This window comes from Oncorhynchus nerka, unplaced genomic scaffold, assembly GCF_034236695.1.
Source record: "Oncorhynchus nerka isolate Pitt River unplaced genomic scaffold, Oner_Uvic_2.0 unplaced_scaffold_2541, whole genome shotgun sequence".
Lineage (NCBI taxonomy): Eukaryota > Metazoa > Chordata > Actinopteri > Salmoniformes > Salmonidae > Oncorhynchus > Oncorhynchus nerka.
The window spans coordinates 4,275-31,988 of record NW_027038757.1 but is presented as its reverse complement, the minus strand read 5'-3'; the positions used below and the strand labels follow the sequence as shown (position 1 = coordinate 31,988).

At 42.4% G+C, this 27,714-nt stretch overlaps 1 protein-coding gene and 1 long non-coding RNA gene across 4 annotated transcripts; one reads left to right on the top strand and one right to left on the bottom strand.

Moving 5' to 3' along the window:
• LOC115127498 (fibronectin-like) lies at window positions 1–23,406 on the bottom strand. Of its 3 annotated transcripts, XM_065014588.1 has the most exons (10): window positions 23,322–23,406; window positions 15,226–15,504; window positions 14,277–14,543; window positions 8,268–8,537; window positions 7,552–7,821; window positions 5,759–6,026; window positions 4,126–4,209; window positions 3,644–4,042; window positions 144–283; window positions 1–68 (listed from the first exon to the last, which is right to left on the bottom strand). In XM_065014588.1, the coding sequence occupies exons 2-6, from the start codon at window positions 15,284–15,286 to the stop codon at window positions 5,785–5,787; spliced, it is 1,110 nt and encodes a 369-aa protein (XP_064870660.1). In that variant the 5' UTR covers window positions 15,287–15,504; window positions 23,322–23,406; the 3' UTR covers window positions 1–68; window positions 144–283; window positions 3,644–4,042; window positions 4,126–4,209; window positions 5,759–5,784. The 3 variants fall into 3 exon arrangements, with proteins under 3 accessions (XP_064870660.1, XP_064870662.1, XP_064870661.1); XM_065014590.1 differs by lacking the exons at window positions 15,226–15,504; window positions 23,322–23,406 and adding an exon at window positions 14,668–14,777; XM_065014589.1 differs by lacking the exons at window positions 1–68; window positions 144–283 and adding an exon at window positions 308–1,365.
• Window positions 23,407–24,281: 875 nt separating this feature from the next.
• On the top strand, window positions 24,282–26,460 carry LOC135567133 (uncharacterized). The gene is made up of 3 exons (XR_010462266.1): window positions 24,282–24,367; window positions 25,569–25,623; window positions 25,842–26,460. It is a non-coding gene; the product is annotated as an uncharacterized LOC135567133 (long non-coding RNA).
• Window positions 26,461–27,714: the final 1,254 nt, after the last annotated feature.

The window sequence follows — 27,714 nt, the reverse complement described above, 5'->3', positions numbered from 1 at the left end:
CCCTCAGTAACAGAATCAGTCAGACCAATCCAGGCATATTTGACTGATTTAAACCCATTGATGAATGTCTGTTGTTGAGGAACAGAAAAATCATTGTTACTAACACATGATGGACTAATAAATAAAGTATCTCTGTCTCTCACCTGTTCCTCTTCACTGTTAATGATCACCAGATCTGCTCCTCTCTCCAGACAGTCCTGTCTACTCTCCTTCCAGGATTTCCTCTCAGTAGAGAGGTAGTAACAGCTGCAGCCAAACCTTCTCCATCCTTCAGGACAGGACCCTAGAAGTTTCACATTTTTACTGTCTTTGACAGGGGCCTATTTATATAATAAAAGCATTAAACCTCTCACTAAAGGCTTCAGTCATACTAAAGTTATACTTAAATCTGAAGTGGTTCTCCAGCAAATTAGTAAAAATGTCTCACCCCATGTTCAAGAATGGCATTACATTACAACCTCTCACTTTTGGTTATTTTAAAATGAAATGATCTCCAAAATATCGTTATTTTTAAAACAAGCCATGAAAAGTCGGTTGCAATTTCAGTTTATTCCAAATATTATGGTTAAACTCAAATATACTAATTGATTTAAAAAAACTTTATTTTAATGTAAAGCGTTATAATCTTTCTACGTTATAGAAATAGGACTGGTAGAGTTGTTACACATGCAGCTAACAAAAATATATGGAAATGTCTGTTCTACTCAAAATTAAAACCAACGTTGGGGAAGAGATTTTCCATGTACCTATTCCATGGTACATGGTTTATGAACTGATATACAAAACGACCCTGGATTAAAAAAAGTTTAAATTATTACACACAATTCTGCAACCAATAGAAGGTTATATACAGTGCATTCAGAAAGTGTTAAATGTAAAAAAATAAATCCCCCGTCATCAATCCACACACAATACCCCATAATGACAAAGCAAAAACAGTTAAAAAAAAACATTTTTGCAAATGTATTAAAAACAAAAAACAGAAATATTACATTTACATAAGTATTCAGACAGTTTACTCAGTATTTTGTTGAAGCACATTTGGCAGTGATTACAGCCTTGAGTCTTCTTGGGTTTGACGCTACAAGCTTGGCACACCTGTATTTGGCGAGTTTCTTCCATTCTTCTCTGCAGATCCTCTCAAGCTCTGTCAGGTTGGATGGGAAGTGTCGGTGCAAAGCTATTTTCAGGTCTCTCCAGAGATGTTCGATCAGGTTTAAGTCCGTGCTCTGGCTGGGCCACTCAAGGACATTCAGAGACTTGTCCCGTAGCCACTCCTGCGTTTTCTAGGCTGTGTGCTTAGGGTCGTTGTCCTGCTGGAAGGTGAACCTTCGCCCCCAGTCTGAGGTCCTGAATAATACCATGCTATTGTTTGAGGAGAGTGCACAGTTATGAACTTAAATGTATTCATAAACCAATTAGGCACATTTGGGCAGTCTTGATACAACATTTTGAACAGAAATGCAATGGTTCATTGGATTAGTCTAAAACTTTGCACATATACTGCTGCCATCTAGTGGACATAATCTAAATTCCGTAGTCATATATTTGCCTTTCTTTGCATTATATATAGTATTCTCTTTTACCAGATCTAATGTGTTATATTATCCTACATTAATTTCACATTTCCACAAACTCCAAAGTGTTTCCTTACAAATGGTATCAAGAATATGCAGGTCCTGAGCTACAGGCAGTTAGATTTGGGTATGTCATTTTAGGCGAAATTTTTAAAAGAAAAAGGCCCGATACTTCAGAGGTTAAGTAAACAAGGTATCTGTTTTTTATTCAATTTGCACATCCCCCAAAAAACTGTTTCGCTTTGTCATTATGGGGTATTGTGTGTAGATTGATGAGGATAGCCATTCTAAAGTCCAATTTAGAATAAGGCTGTAACTTAATAAAATGTGGAAAAAGTGAAGGGGTCTGAATACTTTCTGAATGCATTGTATATGGGGGGGGTACAACCATCCCAGCTCCACAGATTTTGCTGCTTAGAGAAAGAATCATTAGATCAATTGTTTTGGTACTGCCCATATGTAGCTTGTTTTTGGTCGCAGGTTCAGGAATGACTGAAGAATTGCAACATTTACCCCCAGCTAACTCTGCAGATAGCACTGCTGGGTGATTTAAAAAGCCATAGTCAATCCATCAATATTATAATAATACTCCTAGCAAAACATTTTTACTTTATTGTTTCAGAATGTGGAATCTGTGAGACTAGAAAGGATCCAGATGTTTGTGAAACGTCACAGCACAGTTGAAAAATATGACAAATATGACAAATATGAATCAAAACTGGATGGTGTTCAGATATAGATGGGAGGGGTTGAGTGGAGCTGAAGGATGGGACTAAAAACAAGCAAATTATAATTATTGTAAAATATGCTCAGTCCATAATATGTATATAGTATGCACAAGCTGGAAGTAGAAGATTAAGTGTTGTTTTCAGTTGGTTTACAACAATTAGGGGACGGTAGGGTATGTGGAATTAATAAGTAAAATATATATTTTTAAATATATTTACCGGACTACAAGTCAAAAGTTTGGGCACACCTACTCATTCAAGGGTTTTTCTTTAGTTTGACTATTTTCTACATTGTAGAATAACAGTGAAGACATCAAAACTATGAAATAACACATGGTATTGAACAAATCAAAATATATTTTATATTTGAGATTCTTTCAAGTAATGATGGAATGTGGTTTCTCTTTGCTTATTTGAGCTGTTCTTGCCATAATGTGGACTTGGTATTTTACCAAATAGGGATATCTCCTGTATACCACCCCTACCTTGTCACAACACAACTGATGGGCTCAAACACATTAAGGAAAGACATTCCACAAATTCACTTTTAAGAAGGCACACCTGTTAACTGAAATGCATTCCAGGTGACTACCTCATGAAGCTGGTTGAGAGAATGCCAAGTGTGAAAAGCTGTCATCAAGGCAAAGGATTGCTATTTGAAGAATCTCAAATATATTTAGATTTCTTTAACACTTTTTTGGTTACTATATGATTCCATATGTGTTATTTCATAGTTTTGATGTCTTCACTATTATTCTACAATGTAGAAAATAGTACAAATAAAGAAAAACCCTTTACAGAAAATATATATGGGGGATTGGAAATGGTGCAGACAATTACATGTTTTTATATATAATTATTTAACTAGGCAAGTCAGTTAAGAACAAATTCTTATTTTCAATGACGGCCTAGGAACAGTGGTTTAACTGCCTTGTTCAGGGGCAGAACGACAGATTTCAACCTTGCTAGCTCGGGGATTCGATCTTGCAACCTTTCGGTTACTTGTCCAACACTCTAACCACTAGGCTACCCTGCTGCCCCTACCCTGCCACTCCACATTGAAGGAAGCCACAATCTGCAACATTAAAGATGATCTACCCCCTAAAAAAATAATACAATCTGAGTTCTAGGTAGTTCTGATGACCTCTGATCTCCCGTGGCGTGTGTTGAGCGCAAAGGCAGAACACAGCTCCAGTCAATTTAATTTGTTTCTGGTCCTAATGGTCATGGATAGCATTGACAATACTTCTTGAATATGCTTGTGTGAGATAACAGGTCAACTACAGAAACTGTGGATCAGGAAGCAAATAAAAAGGTGGGCCTTTTGCACACATTTACCTTTGTTCTCCCAGTTCAGTCTTTCTATCTCCTTCTGTAGCTGGTCACGCTCCATAGTTGTAGTGTTCAGACTCTTCTTCAACTTGTCTATTTCAGTGGTTCTGGTATTTAGACTACTCTGTAGCTGGTCTCTCTCTAAAGTCAGGGTGTTGTAACTGGTCTGTAGCTGGTCTCTCTCTTTAGTCAGGGTGTTGTAACTGGTCTGTAGCTGGTCTCTTTCTGTGGTCCTGGTATTTAGACGATTCTGTAGCTGGTCTCTCTCTTTAGTCAGGGTGTTGTAACTGGTCTGTAGCTGGTCTCTCTCTTTAGTCGGGGTGTTGTAACTGGTCTGTAGCTGGTCTCTCTCTGTGGTCCTGGTAGTTAGACTATTCTGTAGCTGGTCTCGCTCTGAAGTTGCATCTGTAAAATGGAAAAGTCAATCAAAATGTGTAACTGTCACAACATTGACAAAAATGTTTTAGTAAAAAACAATATTCACTTACAGGAATCCCACAGGCCAATGATCACAGCCAGTAGAACAAACACTGCAGCAACTGTGGAGGGTCTGTTCCACCACTGAAAATGTTCTGAATAACAAGTTATTAAAGTCAGATCTTTGGTAATGTGTTAATGCATTTTACTGTATCAGTGTTTTATTTGAGCTGGATTCTGCAGGAACAGGATCCGGCAGCTCTCAGTTTTGGACTGATGGATTCCACAACCTATTTGGTCGGATCCGCTACCTCTCGTGGCATAGAAAATAATTGTTACTGTTTGCAATGAAAGAATTTGAATTAAAGAGCTCAAAGCTAATTTGAGTTTCCTCCTCGTTAATTCTCCTGCGCCCTAAAATAAATGCAATGTGAAAACGTAGATTTCTATCCTGGGACTGATTTTCTGAGAATACTAAACTTTTCACAACTTTATTACTCATTACACTGTTATTTCTAACCCGATATGGATGAAAATACCTTCAAATTAAAGCTGACGATTTGCACTTTAACCCCATAGTCATGATTTAAAATCCAAACTTTTTGACTATTGAGCCATAAGAAGAAAACATGCTTCACTGCCCCAATAACTACGGAGGGCCTGTATGTAGGGGTAAGGTAGCAGCTGGTAGCCTCAATATTAACAGAGGGTACTGTAGGTAGGGGTAGAGGCTGGTAGCCTCAATATTAACAGAGGATACTGTAGGTAGGGGTAAGGTAGAGGCTGGTAGCCTCAATATTAACAGAGGATACTGTAGGTAGAGGTAAGCTAGAGGCTGGTAGCCTCAATATTAACAGAGGACACTGTAGGTAGGGGTAAGGTAGAGGCAGGTAGAGTCAATATTAACAGAGGGTACTGTAGGTAGGGGTAAGGTAGAGAAAGGTAAACTCAATATTAACAGAGGGTACTGTAGGTAGGGGTAAGTTGAGGCAGGTAGAGTCAATATTAACAGAGGGTACTGTAGGTAGGGGTACGGTAGAGGCAGGTAGTCTCAATATTAACAGAGGGTACTGTAGGTAGGGGTAAGGTAGAGGCAGGTATCCTCGAGGTTACAGTGTTGGGCCAGTAACCAAAAGGTTGCTGGTTTAAATACCGGAGCAGACAAGGTGAAAAATCTGTTGTGCCCTTGAACAAGGCACTTCATCCTAAATTCTCCGGGAGCGCTGTACGTTGGAGTCATTGTGCTTAGAGAAAGTCCCACTGGCGTTAGAAATGTAATTCCTTCGACCTCATGGCACCTGAGCTCAATTTCGAGTCTCATAGCAAAGGATCTGAATACTTATGTAAATAAGGTATCTGTTTTTTATATATTTGCAACCATTTCTAAACCTGTTTTCACTTCGTCATTATTTTGTATTGTGTGTAGATTGACGAGGAAAACACATTTGATCCATTTTAGAATAAGGTTGTAACGGAACAAAATGTGGAAAAAGTCAAGGTGTCTGAATATTTTCTGAATGCATTATAAATCCTCTCCACAATAACAAGTATTTTACAATGTAGTGCTGATAAAGTTAAAGCAATCAGAGGCAGATCAACTCCTTGACATAATGACTCACAGGAACGGAAACAAGCATGAACATCGCAACAACACATTCATTACATTAACACCAGGCACAATACTTAAGTATGGTACTTCCTTACTTGTGGTGAAGGTTGTGGACACCAGTTCACTTTGCTTTCCATTTTCCAGCACAGTGCAGACAGTGACAGTACTGAGTAGCAGGTTGCAGGTCAGAGAGAGTGATGCTGTGTGAAGATGTGGTAGTGATGTGTGGTTCTGTCCCTGGACAGCAGTAGGAGATCTGGTAATGATGTTGGGTTTGGTCCAATCCTGGTGGCTGGTTCCAGCTAACAGCAGCTGATGTGGTGTCCACTGAGTCAACAGTCAGCTGGTCTGGAGCAGGAAGTACTAAGAGAAAATAGATTATTGTCAGGGCTACAGTTTAACTCCAGAAATATAATACAGGAGGGAAAGTAGAATAGTAGAAAAGTAGCTTAAAAGTAGAAAAGGTCAGCTTGCAAATCCTTTTGATATTTATTTTTTTATTTCACCTTTATTTAACCAGGTCGGCCAGTTGAGAAAAAGTTCTCATTTACAACTGTGACCTGGCCAAGATAAAGCAGAGCAGTAAGACAAAAACAACACAGAGTTACACATGGAGTAAACAGACATACAGTCAATAACACAATAACATCTGTATACAGTGTGTGCAAATGAAGTAAGGAGGTAAGGCAATAAATAGGCCAATAGTGGCAAAGTCATTACAATTGAGCAATTAACACAGGAGTGATAGATGTGCAGAAGAGGATGTGCATGTAGAAATACAAAAACAGATATTGGATGAGGTAGGTAGTTGGTTGGATGGGCCATTTACAGATGGGCTCTGTAGAGCTGCAGCCATCGATAAGCTGCTCTGACAGCTGATGCTTAAAGTCAGTGAGGGAGATTTAACTTCAGTCATTGGCAGCAGAGAACTGGAAGGCAAGGCAGCACAAACAGGTGTTGGTTTTGGGGGTGACCAGTGAAATACACCCGCTGAAGTGCGTGCTACGGGTGGGTGTTGCTATGGTGACCAGTGAAATACACCTGCTGAAGAAGCGTGTGCTACGGGTGGGTGTTGCTATGGTGACCAGTGAAATACACCCGCTGAAGCGTGTGCTACGGGTGGGTGTTGCTATGGTGACCAGCGAGCTGAGATAAGGCGGAGCTTTACCTAGCAAAGAGTTATAGATGACCTGGAGCCAGTGGGTTTGGCGAGGAATACGTTGCGAAGACCAGCCAACGAGAGCATACAGGTCACAGTGGTGGGGAGTATATGGGGATTTAGTGACAAAACGGATGGCGCTGTGATAGACTGCATCCAATTCGCTGAGTAGAGTGTTGGAGGCTATTTTGTAAATGACATCGTCGAAGTCAAGGATCGGGAGGATGGTCAGTTTTATGAGGGTAATGGGAAGGGAAGAAATAAACTAAAGCAGAAGTCATAACAGAGGTTAGATATGAAAAAAAAAAAAGAAACCGGTATATGTATTTATCAACTTCACTGTGCCACTGCTACATTGTTGTCACCATGGCAACAAAACAAAAAACACTGCAGTTCTAAATCCTCTCCACAATAACAGGTGTTTAACACTCCACTACTGATAAAGTTATAGTAAGCAGAGGCAGATCAACCCCTTGACATAATGACTCACACTAATGGAAGAAAGCAAGAATTCAGACACTATAAAAAACTTGTATTAATTTTAGCACCAAACTGCATGTTGAGATCTGGGGAATTCACCATCATATATTTCTCATCAGGAAAAATACTGGACCTTAACATCCCATGCTGACACATCCATTATGATTAGTTCATAGTTATTTTGATAACTAGTTAAGGTTTGATAAATATTATGTCTGGTGACAAACTTGACGTATTTGACTTCCTTACTTGTGGTGAAGGTTGTTGACACCAGTTCACTTTGCTTTCCATTTTCCAGCACAGTGCAGACAGTGACAGAGTACTGAGTACCACCTTGCAGGTCAGAGAGAGTGATGCTGTGTGAAGACGTGGTGGTGATGTGTGGTTCTGTCCCTGGACAGTTGTAGGAGATCTGGTACTGATGTTGGGTTTGGTCCAATCCTGGTGGCTGGTTCCAGCTAACAGCAGCTGATGTGGTGTCCACTGAGTCAACAGTCAGCTGGTCTGGAGCAGGAAGTACTAAGAGAAAATACATTATTGTCAGTGTTATCATTTAACTACAGAAATAGACTACAATAGGAAAAGTAGAATAGTAGTTAAAAAAATAGAACAAGCCAGCTTGCAATTCCTTTTGATATGGGAAAAAATAAGCTGAAGCAGAAGTCACAACAGAAGCTGATTTGTAACAAAAATGAAGTGTTTCTGCTATTCCGGCACCATTTCTTCCCACGCCTGGATAATTTTGCACGCCCAATTTTTCAGTTTTTGATTTGTTAAAAAAGTTTGAAATATCCAATAAATGTCGTTCCACTTCATGATTGTGTCCCACTTGTTGTTGATTCTTCACAAAAAAATACAGTTTTATATCTTTATGTTTGAAGCCTGAAATGTGGCAAAAGGTCGCAAAGTTCAAGGGGGCCGAATACTTTCGCAAGGCACTGTACTTAAGTAGGGTACTTCCTTACCTGTGGTGAGGGTCGTTAACACCAGTTGACTTTGCTTTCCATTTTCCAGCACAGCGCAGACAGTGACAGAGTATTCAGTAGCAGGTTTCAGGTCAGAGAGAGTGATGCTGGGTGAAGATGTGGTAGTGATGTGTGGTTCTGTCCCTGAACAGCGATAGGAGATCTGGTAATGATGTTGGGTTTGGTCCAATCCCGGTGGCTGGATCCAGCTAACAGCAGCTGATGTGGTGTCCACTGAGTCAACAGTCAGCTGGTCTGGAGCAGGAAGTACTAAGGGAAAATAAACACATTGTCAGGGTTACAGCTTAACTCCAGATAAACACTGAGTGTACAACACATTAAGGATACCTGCTCTTTTCATGACAGACTGACCAGGTGAATCCAGAATAAAGTTATGATCCCTTATTAATGTCACTTTTTAAATCCACTTCAATCAGTGTAGATGAAGGAGAGGAAACGGGATAAAGAAGGATTTTGTATGTGTGCCATTCAGAGGGTGAATGGGCAAGACAGAAATATTGAAGTGCCTTTGAACAGGGTATGGTATGTGCCAAGAGCATAAGTTTGGGTCAAGAACTGCAACGCTGCCTGGTTTTTCACGCTCAACAGTTTCCCATGTGTATCAAGAATGTTCCACCACCCAAAGGACATCCAGCCAACTTGACAACTGTGACAAGAATTGGAGTCAACATGGGCCAGAATCCCTGTAGAACGCTTTCAACACCTAGTAAAGTCCATGCCCTGATGGATTGAGGCTGTTCTGGGGGCAAAATGTGTTGTACACTCAAATGTAATTAAATGTTTAACAGATGTCCCACTTAACATTTCTCAAAAGTTAAATAATCTGAAAAATGTAAAAGTGGTCTCTTTCAATAAAGAGATACATAACCTCCTCTCAGATAATGTCTGAACTATGCCTCTTTCAGCCTCCACAAAAGGCCAACATCTCTTGATTAGGCTGCTAGGTGTTGCACTAAGGATTGCCATAATGTTTTAAGAAGATGTTTTATCTAGAGCTGTGGAGGTCATGACATTTAGTCAGCTGGTTATTGTCATGCAATATACAGCCGGTCTCATGGCAATTGACCGTGAATTCATGAATTATTTACAAGGTTTAATGTTTGATTCGATACATTAAATAATTCCTGAATAATTTGCCAGTAAGAAACTGCTAGCCATGGGCTGTTAACAGCTGACCACTGCTAACTGGCAAGCACAAAAACAGTGAAGTTCGGGAGTACAGACCCCAAGAAATCAGCTGCCGAAAATGCACAGTCAAAGAAGAGATTATTCTGTCAAGGAAGTAATTTTTTTATTTGAAATAAAGGCATACTAAGACAAAATACATGTGACGGGTAAATTATACCACATTAGTGCATTTATTAAAATGCTGGAAGTGAATGCTGGAATGAAACAATTAACTATGCAAATGAGCAAAAGGTGTGTGCATTAAGGAAATAGACTGCTGGCTCAAATAGAAACCTGTCTCTAATAAGCGCCTGTTGTTTCCAGTGATCAAGTTCACTTTTATGGTAAACACGTTTAACATCTCCAGGCCTCAACACCTACAAGCCGCTGATGCCATTGGAGCATCTACATTTTTTAAGTGTAATAAATAATTTAATCATCACAATAAATCAATGTTGTATTTTAGGCAGGACTAAATAAACATAAAATGAAGAAAATGTATTTCAGAGGAACAGGAGAGTTGGCAAACTGTATATTATCTGCCTACACACCATTTGTATTTATTTGACCTTTATTTAACTGCCTGCGTGTGTGGGTATGGATGTTTATTTTACCTTTATTTAACTTGGCAAGTCAGTTAAGAACAAATTCTTATTTTCAATGACAGTCTAGGAACAGTGGGTTAACTGCCTGTTCAGGGGCAGAATGACAGACCTTGTCAGCTCGGGGATTTGAACTTGCAACCTTCTGGTTACTAGGCCAACACTCTAACCACTAGGCTACCCTACCCTGACAAGATATGTTTCCCGTGCAATTATTTTATATAATTTTATAGTAGGACTCAAATCATTATTTTAATTCAGTTTTATTTTTGGGGGCTTGGGCTCATATATGCCTATACATAAGCTCTTATGCTCATGGGTGTTTTGAATGAATCATCACCTTAGAAAGGGCTGTTCATTTCGTTGTTTCATTTTGAAACAACATCCACAACTACTATGTTTTCCACTCAGAAGTTCAATAACAGGTTGAAACTGTCTTTAACTTGATCATCACAGTGAGTTTTAAAAGCACATACTGTTTAAGTGTTTGATGTGATTTTCAATTGCATTGATGTCAGAGAGGTTACAGGGACAATAGAGCCCTGAGTACCAAGCCATTAGGACCTGCTGGTAGTTAGCAAGTTAGGTACTACCAAAGCATGTCGAGTGCATAAAAGGAGATTAACTCAGTAGTCATGTGGAATTTTACTGAGGTCATGACCCATGACTGCCGGTAATATGTGACCGACAAGCTCGATGCAACATTTTTAATTGTGTTTTTTTACATTGGATAAAATTAGAGACTCAGAGCTACAAAAATGGTATAGCAACACTACAGTTGAGGAACAATGGGAAAGTAATTCTGCTTTGAATGTGGATCAACTCGTAACCTCACTTTTGAGAAAATGGCCTTTGAATGCTTTGGTAAACCTACTGGAGAGCTCTTCTTTGTCTACACCCATTCAGCATTGTTCACCCCCTCTTAAGCTTTAGCCCCACCCATCTCTTTAGGGATTCACATGTGAGGCCATGTACTAACCATTTCAAGACTAAAGGCTGGTTTATAATACGGTGTGTTCGCAAATTTGATCTAGAGTGCCAGAGTGTGCTCTGGGTGTTCGTAAACTCAGAGCGTTGCCAGAATGTCCGTTTGTAAATTTAGAGCGCACACTGGAAGCTATGGCCCTAAAGTAGGATTGATCCAAGCGTTCTGACCTAACAACAGCAGTCAAGCACCCAAGCTAACTGGCTAACGTTGGCTAGCTTAGGAGCTACATTCAGATATTAATGAGAGAACACCTCACTGTGACCATTTCACTCGCCCTAGTGTTGGATTCTGTGTTTTACATTATCGCCATTACCATATATATGATTGAATATTATCTGCTGTTGGCTTGTGTGGATGTATGTATGTGTTATGCAACATAGCTGACTTGAATCATTGTTAAAAGTTTCAAGGCCATGGGCCTTTCTCATGATGGAAAAATACAGAAGACAGGACCTGTGCAATGGGTTTGGGGGCACATTCAGAGCGTGGAGTTGCAGAACAAGCGGCCTTTTGTTAGATAACAGGAGCCAGGTGCGAGATAACGGTATCGAGCATGAGCGCAGGGATGTTCTTCACAGCAACAGTTACATCTATCAACAGAAGCGCCAAGAGGCGGGGACCGGCCTGAGCGCCTGCAATAGGCTGAGCAAGTTTAAACCACGCCCAGTCTCTACTCTGACAGGCCGGCTCGGAAGCCGGAACTACTTCTGTCATCAGGGTATATTATAATATCTTTGTCAGGAACAAGTCAGTTCTCTGTTTTGCCCTGCGAGGTGGGACAGAGAGCCCGTATATATGAAAATTGCATTTACCACTTATTGCTCAGCTAATAAAAAATACATAGTATACAATCGGTGACTCATTGTCATATTTATCCTGATACCAGATTCGAATTGACACAATCCTAACACTAGCAGCTGGCTAGGCTGTTTTTATGTTATCCAGAACGTTGGTGACTGTAACTGTGCTGCTGGTAACAATTTAATTATATGTTTAAATGACCAACGTTTACCGACACATTCAACAAGTGTAGAGCGTTCGTAATTGGTCAGTTATTCTGGCCTCTGGCACACAGACGAGAGCGCTCTGAAATCAGAGTAGACAGCTAGAGGGAATTTACCAGCTACATCTATCAACAGTTGGGTTGTCGCAGTGACATGAATATTCTATTTAAATGGTTACTTGCATAGTGGAGTCATTCGTATCTAAGACATGTAGCTAGCTAAAGAATGAACCATAACCCCAACTCATGACGTTACTACCCTGCATGAATCTGCAGATAGCTAACCAACCAGGTTCATAACTAGCTATAACCAGCAAAGGCTCTGATATACGAATATTATAACTACACACAGATCATACGTAACGTTAGCTAGCTAAAAGTACACTAACTCGAAATGAAAACGACTGACAAAATTAGAAACGTGTACTATATGAGAATGTAGCTGTATACTGGGATGGACACGTCTAACTCTTGGTATAGATTTAACAATTTCATGGTCACCGCAACATCACTCTACTTTTCCACCGGTAACGTTCTAGTCATTTTATTAAATGTTTCATTTAAATGTTTATATCCTTCCAGATGGAAAAGTAGAATAAATCCAGGGCTTTTGATATGGGAAGAAATAAGCTAGAAACAGAACAGAAGCAACAAAATGTATATTTGTAATTTAACAAAATGGTTGTAGTTCGTTTATTTTTAATTTGTTTAACTAGGCAACTTAGTTAAAACATTCTTATTTACAATGGCGGCCTACTAAAAAGCAAACGCCTTCTGCGGGTGGCTGGGATAAAAATATATTTATATAAGACAACACACACAAGAGACACCACAACACTACGTTGAGAGACACCACAACACTGCATAAAGAGAGACCTAAGACAACATAGCAAAGCAGCAACACATGGCAACACAGCATGGTAGCAATACAACATGGTACAAACATTATTGGGCACAGACAACAGCACAAAGGGCACGGTAGAGACAACAATACATCGCAGAAATCAGCCACAACTGTCAGTAAGAGTGTCCAAGACTGAGTCTTTGATTGAAGATACCAGTTTGAGTGTTTGTTGCAGCTCATTCCAGTCGCTAGCTGCAGCGAACTGAAAATAGGAGTGACCCAGGGATGTGTGTGCTTTGGGGACCTTTAACAGAATGTGACTGGCAGAACAGGTGTTGTATGTGGAAGATGAGGGCTGCAGTAGATATCTCAGCTAGGGAGGGGGAGTGAGGTCTAAGAGGGTTTTATAAATAAGCATTGAGACAGGTATACAGAGATGACCAGTTTACGGAGGAGTATAGAGTGCAGTGATGTGTCCTGTAAGGAGTATTGGTGGCAAATCTGATGGCCGAATGGTAGAGCATATCTAGCCGCTCCAGACCACCCTTGCCTGCCGATCTATAAATTATGTCTCCGTAATCTAGCATGGGTAGAATGGTCATCTGAATCAGGGTTAGTTTGGCAGCTGGGGTGAAAGAGGAGCGATTACGACAGAGGAAACTAAGTCTAGCTTTAACCAAGTCTAGATTTAACTTTAGCCTGCAGCTTTGATATGTGCTGAGAGAAAGACAGTATACCAGCTAGCCATACTCCTAAGGACTTGTATGAGGTGACTACTACCTCTGAGGGTTTAGAGCTTGACACCTGTGGGGAGAGGGGCATTCTTCTTATCAAAACACATGACCTTTGTTTTGGAGATGTTCAGAACAAGGTTAAGGGTAGAGAAAGCTGTTCTGACTTCATACACTGCACTCTTTGAGAGAGGTAGTTAGCAAACCAGGCCAAAGACCCCTCGGAGACACCAATACTCCTTAGCCGGCCCACAAGAATGGAATGGTCTACCGTATCAAAAGCTTTGGCCAAGTCAAAAGATGGCTGCACAACATTGCTTAGAATCAAGGGCAATGGTGACATCATTAAGGTTGCAGTGACACATCTATAACCTGAGCGGAAAGCAGATTGCATACCAGAGGATACTACAGACATCAAGAAAGTCAGTAAGCGGATTATTGACAAGCTTTTCCAACACTTCTGATAAACAGCACAAAATAGAAATAGGCCTATAACAGTTAGGATGAGCTAGATCTCCTTTAAATAAAGGACAAAGCATGGCTGCCTTCCAAGCAATGGGAACCTCCCCAGAAAGGAGCGACTGGATAAAAGGTTGGAGAGAGGCTTTAGTGGTAAAGAGATGATGAGCTGTAATTAGGGGAAGATCTCTTACTAGTGCAGACTGTTGTAGAGACAGGTTCACTCTGTTCCCCATTGTTCAGCACAGTTGCAACACTAACAGTGTACTTGGTGCCAGGATGCAGGTTTGAGAAGGTTTTGTGGCAGTCGTCAGTAACGGCTGTGAGGGGGTCTGTTCCTGGGATGCAGTTGGATATGAAGAAGCGCTGTGGGACTTTCTCCATCCCTTCAGCCTTGGACCAGTGGAGAGTGAAGGAGGTCTCTTCCAAATGGTCGATCTTTAAAACTCTGGGTGGGACAACTGGAACAAAAACCAAGATTAGTTTAGAATAGAGGATGTGCTGTTTTTGACAGAGTCCAAACATGTCTCTAGTGAATGAATGACTGATGTAGTCTGGATAAAAACACAAGTTAGCCTACTGTACCTGTGGATAGGGATGCTGAGACCTACTGTACCTGTGGATAGGGATGCTGAGACCTACTGTACCTGTGGATAGGGATGCTGAGACCTACTGTACCTGTGGATAGGGATGCTGAGACCTACTGTACCTGTGGATAGGGATGCTGAGACCTACTGTACCTGTGGATAGGGATGCTGAGACCTACTGTACCTGTGGATAGGGATGCTGAGACCTACTGTACCTGTGGATAGGGATGCTGAGACCTACTGTAGCTGTGGATAGGGATGCTGAGACCTACTGTACCTGTGGATAGGGATGCTGAGACCTACTGTACCTGCGGATAGGGATGCTGAGACCTACTGTACCTGCGGATAGGGATGCTGAGACCTACTGTACCTGCGGATAGGGATGCTGAGACCTACTGTACCTGTGGATAGGGATGCTGAGACCTACTGTACCTGTGGAAAGGGATGCTGAGACCTACTGTACCTGTGGATAGGGATGCTGAGACCTACTGTACCTGTGGATAGGGATGCTGAGACCTACTGTACCTGTGGATAGGGATGCTGAGACCTACTGTACCTGTGGATAGGGATGCTGAGATCCATCTGCTTTGTCTTCCATCTTCTCCCTCTGTAGCCATGTTGAACTGGTACTTTTCACCAGGTTTGAGACTGCTTATTTTAAGATGATACACATCTTTCACTCTTGATGAGCTTGTTTCACCGTCACACCCCCAGGTCACTCTGAATGTCTGTGGTCCTCTCAGCCACTGAGGACAACTACAGCTCAGAGACACAAATACTTATGTCAAATACTGATGTCAGCAGCAGGACATGGATTCACCAGGAGGGGGCAGCACTGGTGAAGGAATAATGAGAGAGAAAAACAGACTTTATTGACAGTAAAATTACAAAAACAAGTGTATTATTCATCCCAGCAATTAACACATGTTAAAAACAACTACATCCACTGAAGAAAAGTGTTCAAAATACAAAATATTCCCCTTAAAGAGCCATATTTGAGTTTTTAAGGACACCGGACCTCATATTTAAAGACTTTTGGAATCCACATTTAAACTAACAAGAAGTTATATTTTCTGGGGGCAGAAAACACACTGCATTGTAGAAATGACCCAGGATTAGGTTGGACACCAATCTGCCTGAACCTGGTAATGGCTAGACGGGATACAGTTGATGTCTAATTGACGTCAGACGTTGATTTCTTTTTGCATTTAAGTTAAACCTAACCCTTTTCCTAACCTTAACCCGATTATCCTAACCTACTATGTTAATTGTCCTAACTTGCTGCATAATTTATCCTAATCAACCTGCTACAAAAAGTAAATCCTGAGCTGTGTTTGAATACCCCATACAGGCTATTCCCAAACTGGGATACGGGCAATGCCGTCGGGGGTATGCCAAATAAAAATGTGTTTCACATTTTCAAACTGTTGATTTAGACGTTCCAATAGGGCTGTACATTTGGGTGGTGTTTTTCCCTCGCCTGAATAGCTTCGGTTCACTGCCAAAAAATAAAATGAAAACATCTAGTGTTCAGCGAAATAACACAATGTCAAATAAATGTAGCCTAGTGAAATAATGAACATTCAATTACATTAACCGTTACTCTCTCGTGGGAATTCCACTAACAGTCCGTTGCCAAACTATTGTTAAGGACTTAATTCTTCCTGCTGCAGTGGATATGGCTGGGACAATGCTGGGGGAAAAGGCCAAACAAACTATACAGACAATGACTTCATCAAACAACACTGTTTCACGACGCATCAGTGAATTATATGAGTTACAGCTGGATGAGTCAACAGACGTGGCGGGCCTGGCACAGCTCCTGGTATATGTCTGTTACAGCTGGATGAGTCAACAGACGTGGTGGCCTGGCACAGCTCCTGGTATATGTCTGTTACAGCTGGATGAGTCAACAGACGTGGTGGCCTGGCACAGCTCCTGGTATATGTCTGTTACAGCTGGATGAGTCAACAGACGTGGCGGGCCTGGCACAGCTCCTGGTATATGTCTGTTACAGCTGGATGAGTCAACAGACGTGGTGGCCTGGCACAGCTCCTGGTATATGTCTGTTACAGCTGGATGAGTCAACAGACGTGGTGGCCTGGCACAGCTCCTGGTATATGTCTGTTACAGCTGGATGAGTCAACAGACGTGGTGGCCTGGCACAGCTCCTGGTATATGTCTGTTACAGCTGGATGAGTCAACAGACGTGGTGGCCTGGCACAGCTCCTGGTATATGTCTGTTACAGCTGGATGAGTCAACAGACGTGGTGGCCTGGCACAGCTCCTGGTATATGTCTGTTACAGCTGGATGAGTCAACAGACGTGGTGGCCTGGCACAGCTCCTGGTATATGTCTGTTACAGCTGGATGAGTCAACAACAGGCCTGGCACAGCTCCTGGTATATGTCTGTTACAGCTGGATGAGTCAACAGACGTGGCACAGCTCCTGGTATATGTCTGTTACAGCTGGATGAGTCAACAGACGTGGTGGCCTGGCACAGCTCCTGGTATATGTCTGTTACAGCTGGATGAGTCAACAGACGTAGCGGCCTGGCACAGCTCCTGGTACATGTCTGTTACAGCTGGATGAGTCAACAGACGTGGCGGGCCTGGCACAGCTCCTGGTATATGTCTGTTACAGCTGGATGAGTCAACAGACGTGGTGGCCTGGCACAGCTCCTGGTATATGTCTGTTACAGCTGGATGAGTCAACAGGCCTGGCACAGCTCCTGGTATATGTCTGTTACAGCTGGATGAGTCAACAGACGTGGCACAGCTCCTGGTATATGTCTGTTACAGCTGGATGAGTCAACAGACGTGGTGGCCTGGCACAGCTCCTGGTATATGTCTGTTACAGCTGGATGAGTCAACAGACGTGGTGGCCTGGCACAGCTCCTGGTATATGTCTGTTACAGCTGGATGAGTCAACAGACGTGGCGGCCTGGCACAGCTCCTGGTATATGTCTGTTACAGCTGGATGAGTCAACAGACGTGGCGGGCCTGGCACAGCTCCTGGTATATGTCTGTTACAGCTGGATGAGTCAACAGACGTGGCGGCCTGGCACAGCTCCTGATATATGTCTGTTACAGCTGGATGAGTCAACAGACGTGGCACAGCTCCTGGTATATGTCTGTTACAGCTGGATGAGTCAACAGACGTGGCGGGCCTGGCACAGCTCCTGGTATATGTCTGTTACAGCTGGATGAGTCAACAGACGTGGCGGGCCTGGCACAGCTCCTGGTATATGTCTGTTACAGCTGGATGAGTCAACAGACATGGTGGCCTGGCACAGCTCCTGGTATATGTCTGTTACAGCTGGATGAGTCAACAGACGTGGTGGCCTGGCACAGCTCCTGGTATATGTCTGTTACAGCTGGATGAGTCAACAGACGTAGCGGCCTGGCACAGCTCCTGGTATATGTCTGTTACAGCTGGATGAGTCAACAGACGTGGCGGGCCTGGCACAGCTCCTGGTATATGTCTGTTACAGCTGGATGAGTCAACAGACGTGGTGGCCTGGCACAGCTCCTGGTATATGTCTGTTACAGCTGGATGAGTCAACAGGCCTGGCACAGCTCCTGGTATATGTCTGTTACAGCTGGATGAGTCAACAGACGTGGCACAGCTCCTGGTATATGTCTGTTACAGCTGGATGAGTCAACAGACGTGGTGGCCTGGCACAGCTCCTGGTATATGTCTGTTACAGCTGGATGAGTCAACAGACGTGGTGGCCTGGCACAGCTCCTGGTATATGTCTGTTACAGCTGGATGAGTCAACAGACGTGGTGGCCTGGCACAGCTCCTGGTATATGTCTGTTACAGCTGGATGAGTCAACAGACGTGGTGGCCTGGCACAGCTCCTGGTATATGTCTGTTACAGCTGGATGAGTCAACAGACGTGGTGGCCTGGCACAGCTCCTGGTATATGTCTGTTACAGCTGGATGAGTCAACAGGCCTGGCACAGCTCCTGGTATATGTCTGTTACAGCTGGATGAGTCAACAGACGTGGCACAGCTCCTGGTATATGTCTGTTACAGCTGGATGAGTCAACAGACGTGGCGGGCCTGGCACAGCTCCTGGTATATGTCTGTTACAGCTGGATGAGTCAACAGACGTGGTGGCCTGGCACAGCTCCTGGTATATGTCTGTTACAGCTGGATGAGTCAACAGACGTGGCGGCCTGGCACAGCTCCTGGTATATGTCTGTTACAGCTGGATGAGTCAACAGACGTGGCGGGCCTGGCACAGCTCCTGGTATATGTCTGTTACAGCTGGATGAGTCAACAGACGTGGCGGCCTGGCACAGCTCCTGATATATGTCTGTTACAGCTGGATGAGTCAACAGACGTGGCACAGCTCCTGGTATATGTCTGTTACAGCTGGATGAGTCAACAGACGTGGTGGCCTGGCACAGCTCCTGGTATATGTCTGTTACAGCTGGATGAGTCAACAGACATGGTGGCCTGGCACAGCTCCTGGTATATGTCTGTTACAGCTGGATGAGTCAACAGACGTGGTGGCCTGGCACAGCTCCTGGTATATGTCTGTTACAGCTGGATGAGTCAACAGACGTAGCGGCCTGGCACAGCTCCTGGTATATGTCTGTTACAGCTGGATGAGTCAACAGACGTGGCGGGCCTGGCACAGCTCCTGGTATATGTCTGTTACAGCTGGATGAGTCAACAGGCCTGGCACAGCTCCTGGTATATGTCTGTTACAGCTGGATGAGTCAACAGACGTGGCACAGCTCCTGGTATATGTCTGTTACAGCTGGATGAGTCAACAGACGTGGCGGGCCTGGCACAGCTCCTGGTATATGTCTGTTACAGCTGGATGAGTCAACAGACGTGGTGGCCTGGCACAGCTCCTGGTATATGTCTGTTACAGCTGGATGAGTCAACAGACATGGTGGCCTGGCACAGCTCCTGGTATATGTCTGTTACAGCTGGATGAGTCAACAGACGTGGTGGCCTGGCACAGCTCCTGGTATATGTCTGTTACAGCTGGATGAGTCAACAGACGTGGTGGCCTGGCACAGCTCCTGGTATATGTCTGTTACAGCTGGATGAGTCAACAGACGTGGTGGCCTGGCACAGCTCCTGGTATATGTCTGTTACAGCTGGATGAGTCAACAGACGTGGCGGTCCTGGCACAGCTCCTGGTATATGTCTGTTACAGCTGGATGAGTCAACAGACGTGGTGGCCTGGCACAGCTCCTGGTATATGTCTGTTACAGCTGGATGAGTCAACAGACGTGGTGGCCTGGCACAGCTCCTGGTATATGTCTGTTACAGCTGGATGAGTCAACAGACGTGGTGGCCTGGCACAGCTCCTGGTATATGTCTGTTACAGCTGGATGAGTCAACAGACGTGGTGGCCTGGCACAGCTCCTGGTATATGTCTGTTACAGCTGGATGAGTCAACAGACGTGGTGGCCTGGCACAGCTCCTGGTATATGTCTGTTACAGCTGGATGAGTCAACAGACGTGGCGGGCCTGGCACAGCTCCTGGTATATGTCTGTTACAGCTGGATGAGTCAACAGACGTGGTGGCCTGGCACAGCTCCTGGTATATGTCTGTTACAGCTGGATGAGTCAACAGACGTAGCGGCCTGGCACAGCTCCTGGTATATGTCTGTTACAGCTGGATGAGTCAACAGACGTGGTGGCCTGGCACAGCTCCTGGTAGATGTCTGTTACAGCTGGATGAGTCAACAGACGTGGTGGCCTGGCACAGCTCCTGGTATATGTCTGTTACAGCTGGATGAGTCAACAGACGTGATGGCCTGGCACAGCTCCTGGTATATGTCTGTTACAGCTGGATGAGTCAACAGACGTGGTGGCCTGGCACAGCTCCTGGTAGATGTCCATTATGTTTATGGGTGGTCAATTAAGGAAGACATCCTCTTCTGCAAACCACTGGAAACCAGGACAACAGGAGAGGATATTTTTAAGTACCGGACAGCTTTGTGACATCAATTGGACAGGGAGACAGTGGATTGGTAACGTGCGTGCAAGCAGTTTCTCCCGACGCCACTTGGGTACACTGCAGCATCCACCGAGAGGCTCTTGGGGACACTGCAGCATCCACCGAGAGGCTCTTGGGTACACTGCAGCATCCACCGAGAGGCTCTTGCTGCCAAGGGAATGATTGACAGCTTGAAAGACATTTTGGACATTACAGTGAAAATGGTTAACATTGTTAAAACAAGGCCCCTGAACTCTCGCGTATTTTCTGCACTATGCAGTGATACGGGCAGCGACCATGTAACGCTTTTACAACATACAGAAGTGCGCTGGTTATCATAGGGCACGTTTTTTTAATTGAGAGACGAGCTTAAAGTTTTCTTTAATGACCATAATTTTCATTGTCTGACCTCTTGCATGATGACGAGTTTCTCACACCACTGGCCTATCTGGATGATGTATTTTTTGTACAATTTGATGAACAAATAAGGTTTTATATGTAAGATGGCTAAATAAAGAGCAAAATTATTTATTATAATTTGTTCCCTGGTCTTGTAAGAGCTCTTTGTCACTTCCCACGAGTCAGGTTGTGGCAAACACTCACTCATTCTTATGTTTAATAAATGTATTGTATAGAGTGTGTGTGGCAGGCTTACAATGATGGCAAAAACAACATTTGAGAGTGCACGGACCCTGGTGCAAGAGGGGGTACAGCTGGTGGTTGAATGTTTGAAGAGGTACGGGACTATAAAAAGTTTGGGAACCAGTGCCCCATACTAACATACTGTATAATACTTACTTAGGGTGTGTTCGTAAATGTAATCTGGAGTGCCAAATTTCGGTCTGGGCGATAGCAAATTCAGAGCGTTGTCAGATTGTCCATTTGTAAATTCAGAGCGTTTCGCTCCCGGAGAGTTCAGAGCGCACACTGGACGCTCTGGCCAGGGAGTAGTAGGGTTGATCAAAGCGTTCTGGCCTCACAAACCGCAGTCAAGCTGCCAAGCTAACTGACTAACGTTGGCTAGCTTGCTACAGTAACTACTCCCAGACACAAATGAGAGCACCTCACTCTGGCCATTTTATTCACTCTAGCTGAGCTGGTTAGGCTGTTTTCATGTTATCCAACTCATTGGTGACTGTAGCTGTGCTGCTGGCAACAATTTAATAACGCCTTTTCGCCTAGGTTTACTTACACCGGCCATATTCAAGGGGTGTTCAGCGTTCCTAAATTCATCAGTTATTCTGCTCTCAGGCACACTCAGAGGAGAGTGCTCTGAAATCAGAGTAGATAGCCAGAGCGAATTTACAAACACACCCGAATTAACAATGTCTATTGAGAACGTGCAAAGACTATACCACTTAATTTAGCTAAGCATGATGCGAGTAATCAAGCCAATGAAGGTTGGGTTGTTAGATAGCATATAGGGGTGGGTATAGTTTGTGGGACGTTACAACAGGAATCTGTTCCAAAAACTTTGTAAATAACAAGGTTACCAACAAACAACGCATATAAAGTTGTATAGCGGCAGAATGAGATACCGGGTGGGGACTGGGCTATTTCATTAAGTTTTTCACTCACCATGTTTATTCTGAAAAAAGTATTTCCTCACTCTGGTAGCCTATGGACAAACATAAAGAATAAGCTACGTGGTGAGTTGATGCCTATTCGCCAGCTAATTAGCTACGTGAATTGACCATGCTACTTTGAACATGTTGTTTGTTGACAACCGTGTACTTAACAATGTTTTTGGAACAGATTCCTGTTGGAACGTTCCACAAATTATACCAACCCGCATATAGTCAATTTACTGTCAAATTGAACGTATTTGAGGGGGCTCCCGAGTGACGCAGCGGTCTAAGTCACTGCATCTCAGTGCTAGAGGCATCACTACAGACCCTGGTTTGATTCCAGGCTGTATCACAACCGGCCGTAATTGGGAGTCCCATAGGGCAGCGCACAATCAGCCCAGCGTCGTCCAGGTTAGGGTTTGGCCGGGGTATGCCGTTATTGTAAATAATAATTTGTTCTTGACTAACTTGTCTAGTTAAATAACGGCTAAATAAAAATATATATACATTTGTAGCCAACTTAGGTATCTACTAACGTACTGCTGTAATGATATGCTATGTGGTTCGCAAGGATAGTGTAGCTAACACAATGTCAGACAACGTGTAACTTATTTCAAAAGTCACATTGTTCAACAGTTTCTTAAAACATTTGTCATAATTAATAAAAACAATGAATTTGTATCCTTAGTCGCCTGACTTCGGCTACATATTTTTCCTTCAAATCTGATGGGTATTCGGACACCAAAATGTAATTGAACTCAATAAGGCCTATAGAGCACTCAATGACATGACCGCCTATCAAAGTTAGCAAGAAATACACTAACACTATTGTTTCTTTCAATATAAGCATGTATTATTTTAGGATAAATATAATATATCGGAATAACAAAACACATCTCAGCGTCTGACCGCGTGTAAAAGAGAAAACCTTTCGTAGACTTTGTGGCCACACCGCCATAGTGGGCCAAGTTGGGTGTTTATGTTTTTACCTGACGTTTATTAGAAAGAGGTTGAAAATCGGGCTATTATCTTCACGTTTCGTTGGGATAAATAAAAATGGACTCATAAAGAATGTTACACCTGACTTACAAAATATAAATATTATTAACCTACCATTTCTCCCGCTGTCGAGAATCCTCAGGAAGAGCTACATAAAATAGTTGTCAAATGTACCTTCTTCTTTGTTATAATGGCATTCGCAACAATTATATGTGCATTCTGCCACCTACTGTACAGGTGGATAATAATAATATTTTTTAACAGGTATCCCTACACTGGCTCAGAAGGATCATGTGATTGCGGGACATTTCCAGGCGACAGTAGTCTTTGCACTGCTTCTGCAGTTATGTCTTGGAGGCCCAAAAACGTATCGGCTGCGGATATAATGATGTCCAGCTTCTTGGACACTTGTGGAGGACATTTAATAACAGTGGCAATACATTCTACAAAATCCACCTTTTTCACAATAAGTGTATCCAGATCACTTGATTGAAGTATAACATTTGCAACTGGTTGTGGTGCATCTTCTTCAGAACTGTGGCCTCTTGCCCCTTCAATGTTCTTCACCGTCTCCACAAAAGAGATTTGCTTGACACCTCAACTCTTTCACCCTTAACATTGTTATCCAAAAAAAGCGTATTCCAACAAGGAACGATTCATCAGACTCGTTTTCCACAACAATCTTAGCACTTTTTGTTCCATTCTTGGAATTCACTGTTGTCCACTCAACTGTCTCGTTAACTGTAACCGACGCGCTTTCAGCTTCAAACGACTCTTTAAAACAGTTCTACGTTTTCTAAGAGCCAGAGTATGTAGTTCTGATAATTGTAATTTTTCTGGTGTCAAATATTGATAGTGTCAAATTAATTAAAAACATCTGGAAATAACAACACATCTGATAAATGTTGGCAAACGCCGCATTCAAATGGTTCACCAAGTTGAAATGCCTTCAACTCGTGGTTAAATGCTGTTAACATACAAACAAACATAGACCAGAAAATGTACAGTATTCCTATGATCTTTTTGTCATCCCTGCGACAGTTGTAATCACTGCTTTGTTCTCCGGGTGGAAGCAAAGGTCTTTGTGGAGCTGATGGTCCTAAAACGTTGTCAGAAAGCAGACAGGACGAGAGCAAAGAAGCTCAGGGATGAGTTCAAAGGTACAGAGACCCAATGTGAATTATATTCAATGCGTTTATGATATGAAGAGATTGGTTTTAGGTGTATCTGAAGAGCACAGAGATTAAATGCCAGAACATATTTTCTCTCAACCTGCTCTTTCTACACCTCTCTCTCTCTCTCTTTGTGTCTCTCTCTCTCTCTCTTTGTGTCTCTCTCTCAATTCAATTCAAGGGCAATTCAAAATTGGATTTGTTTTCGAATTCTTGTGGATCTGTGTAATCTGGGGGAAATATGTCTCTCTAATATGGTCATACATTGGGCAGGAGGTTAGAAGTGCAGCTCAGTTTCCACCTCATTTTGTGGGCAGTGGGCACATCTCTCTCTCTCTCTCTCTCTCTCTCTTTGTGTCTCTCTGTCTCTCTCTCTCTCTCTCTCTCTCTCTCTCTCTGTCTCTCTCTCTCTGTCTCTCTCTCTGTCTGTCTCTCTCTCTCTCTCTCTCTCTCTCTCTCTCTGTGTCTCTGTCTGTGTCTCTGTCTCTCTCTCTCTGTGTCTCTGTCTCTCTCTCTCTCTCTCTCTCTCTGTCTCTGTCTCTCTCTCTCTCTCTCTGTCTCTCTCTCTCTGTCTGTCTCTCTCTCTCTCTCTCTTTCTCTCTCTCTCTCTCTCTCTCTCTCCTTTGCTTTCCATTTTCTCTATGTGTTCATACTTATTGTAGTTTATTTGGGAGAAATCACCACAATTAGAAATAATGTTCATTCAATGAGTTGTATTTATTTTTTATGTGTTCATTTATTTTTCTATAAACAATTCTTTAAAAATGTATTTAAATGATGTATTGTGTTACATCTTCATTAATTTAACTGAGATATGTTGCCTCCATTTTTATACAATGAAAGAATGCAGAGATTTTAAACATTTATCAGAAGTCATTCTTTACATTGTACATCTTTGACAAAGATGCAATACACTTTACTCTCCTGTACTGCAAAGTTGTGTCATTGTGTTTATATGAATGAGTCCTATCAGCAATAATCAGTATATGATAACAGTGATATAATCCCAAATAGTAGTTCACATTTAGTTGTATTACAGCCTGAATTCAAAATGAATTAGGTTTTATATATTATTTTACCAATCTACACACAATATCCTATAATGACAAAGTGAAAACATGTTTTTAGAAATGTTTGCCAACTTATTGAAAATGAAATACAGAAATATCTAATTTACATACGTTTTCAGCCCCCTGAGTGTTAAAATCACCTTTGGCAGCAATTACATCTGTGAGTATTTCTGGGTAAGTCACCAAGCTCTTTGCACACCTGGATTGTACAATAGTTGCACATTATTCTTTTTTAAATTCGTCAAGCTCTGTTAAGTTGATTGTTGATCATTGCTGGACAGCCATTTTCAAGTCTTCCCATATATTTAAGTCAAAAATGTAACTAGGCCACCCGGGAACATTTAATGTCATCTTGGTAACAATTACAGTGTATATTTGACCTTGTGTTTTAGGTTATTGTCCTGCTGAAAGGTGAATTTGTCTCCTGATGTCTGTTGGATAGCAGACTCAACCAGGTTTTCATCTAGGATTTCATCTGTGCTTAAAGCTGCATTCCATTTACTTTTATCCCTATTCTTTTACAATGAGAATGATACCCATAGCATGATGCAGCCACCACCAGGCTTGACAATATGAAGAGGGATATACAGTTATGTGTTGTAATGGATTTGCCACAAACATAATGCTTTGTACTTGTACTTTCTATTTCATTTATTTGCCACATTTTTTGCAGTTTTACATTAGTGCCTTATTGCGAACAGAATGCATGTTTTGGAATATTTTGTATTCTGTACAGGCTTCCTTCTTTTCACTCTGTCATTTAGGTTAGTATTGTGGAGTAACTACAATGTTGTTGATCCATCCTCAGTTTTCTCCTATCACAGCAATTCAACTCTGTAATGGTTTTAAATTCACATTTGGCATCATGGTAAAATCACTGAATGGTTTCCTTCCTCTCTGGCAATTGAGTTAGGAAATTACGCCTGTATTGTAGTGACTGGGTGTCTTAAACTTTGTTGGAACTTTGAAAGTGGCGAACAAACCCCTTTCCCGCCTGTGACAGGCTTTGTAGCGTCGGGCCCGGCAACCTCAAAGTTCGTCTTGAGAATGGCGTTATAATTATATCCTACCAAATCGATATCTTACATTTACATTTACATTTAAGTCATTTAGCAGACGCTCTTATCCAGAGCGACTTACAAATTGGTGCATTCACCTTATGACATCCAGTGGAACAGTAGTGCATCTAAATCTTTTAAGGGGGAGGGGGGGTGAGAGGGATTACTTTATCCTATCCTAGGTATTCCTTAAAGAGGTGGGGTTTCAGGTGTCTCCGGAAGGTGGTGATTGACTCCCGCTGTCCTGGCGTCGTGAGGGAGTTTGTTCCACCATTGGGGGCCAGAGCAGCGAACAGTTTTCTCCCTCCTTCCGCCCCTTGTGGGTTGAAAAAAAGCTTAGTGGTATGCAAATTAATTTGTTTATCAAATTCAGTTTCCTAGTTGTGAGGTTCTGCATAGACCTGCCCATAGGACCTGCCTCTCAATATTGGTAATCCAATCAAAAGACATGCACGCACTTTACGCCTGCTAGCTGGCTCCTGTGTAACACTGGAGCCAGCCAGCAGGCATACAATAGCCAACTCTAAAGCTGAATAGCTGACACTAAATTTTCATTTCCATTCACTTTAAGCTACAAGCGCCCGCACTGTTGATTCTGAAGGCCTGAGGGCAGATTTTAGACCCTGGCAACACATGATAGCTGAATATGATTGATAAAAGATCTAACATAAAGACCAGCCCTCCAAATCTCAACCTGGGCTGGAAGCAGTGCAACCAAGAGGAAAGCTATGAAATTAAGAGTATAACCCTTACTCTGGGGAAAAATGTAATACATATTTGTGGTAAAATATATATATATATATTTTTTATTCTGATGATGTTTAGGCCAGCAGAGAAGGCCTTGCTGGCCCCGACGGCCCACCACTGACCAGGTCAGCACAGGACAGCTCTGTTCAAGTTGTTTGGAAACGGTTTGAGATACAGTGCCCTTTTAATTATTGGGACAGTGAATCATTTTTTATTCTTTTCACTCTTTATTCCAAAAGTTTGCATTTGAAATCAAACAATGTCACCTTTAATTTGAGGGTATTTTCATCCATTTAGGAATGACAGCACTTTTTGTATATCGTCCCCCATTTTCTAGCTAGAACACCGAGGGCTCTATTTTAACAAACCTTAAGTGATGGGAAACTTAAGCTCAGGTGGTAGCGCTATACTGTAGGTTCAGGGGTCAGAAATACTTTGGCTATTTTCACTATTTCTAATC

Coding starts and splice junctions, on each gene's coding strand:
- LOC115127498 (XM_065014588.1), bottom strand. CDS start 15,286: ATGGCTACAGAGGGAGAAGATGGAAGACAAAGCAGATGGATCTCAGCA. Junction 7,822..8,267: donor GTTAACGACCCTCACCACAG/GTAAGGAAGTAC, acceptor ATTTTCTCTTAG/TACTTCCTGCTCCAGACCAG. Junction 6,027..7,551: donor GTCAACAACCTTCACCACAA/GTAAGGAAGTCA, acceptor ATTTTCTCTTAG/TACTTCCTGCTCCAGACCAG.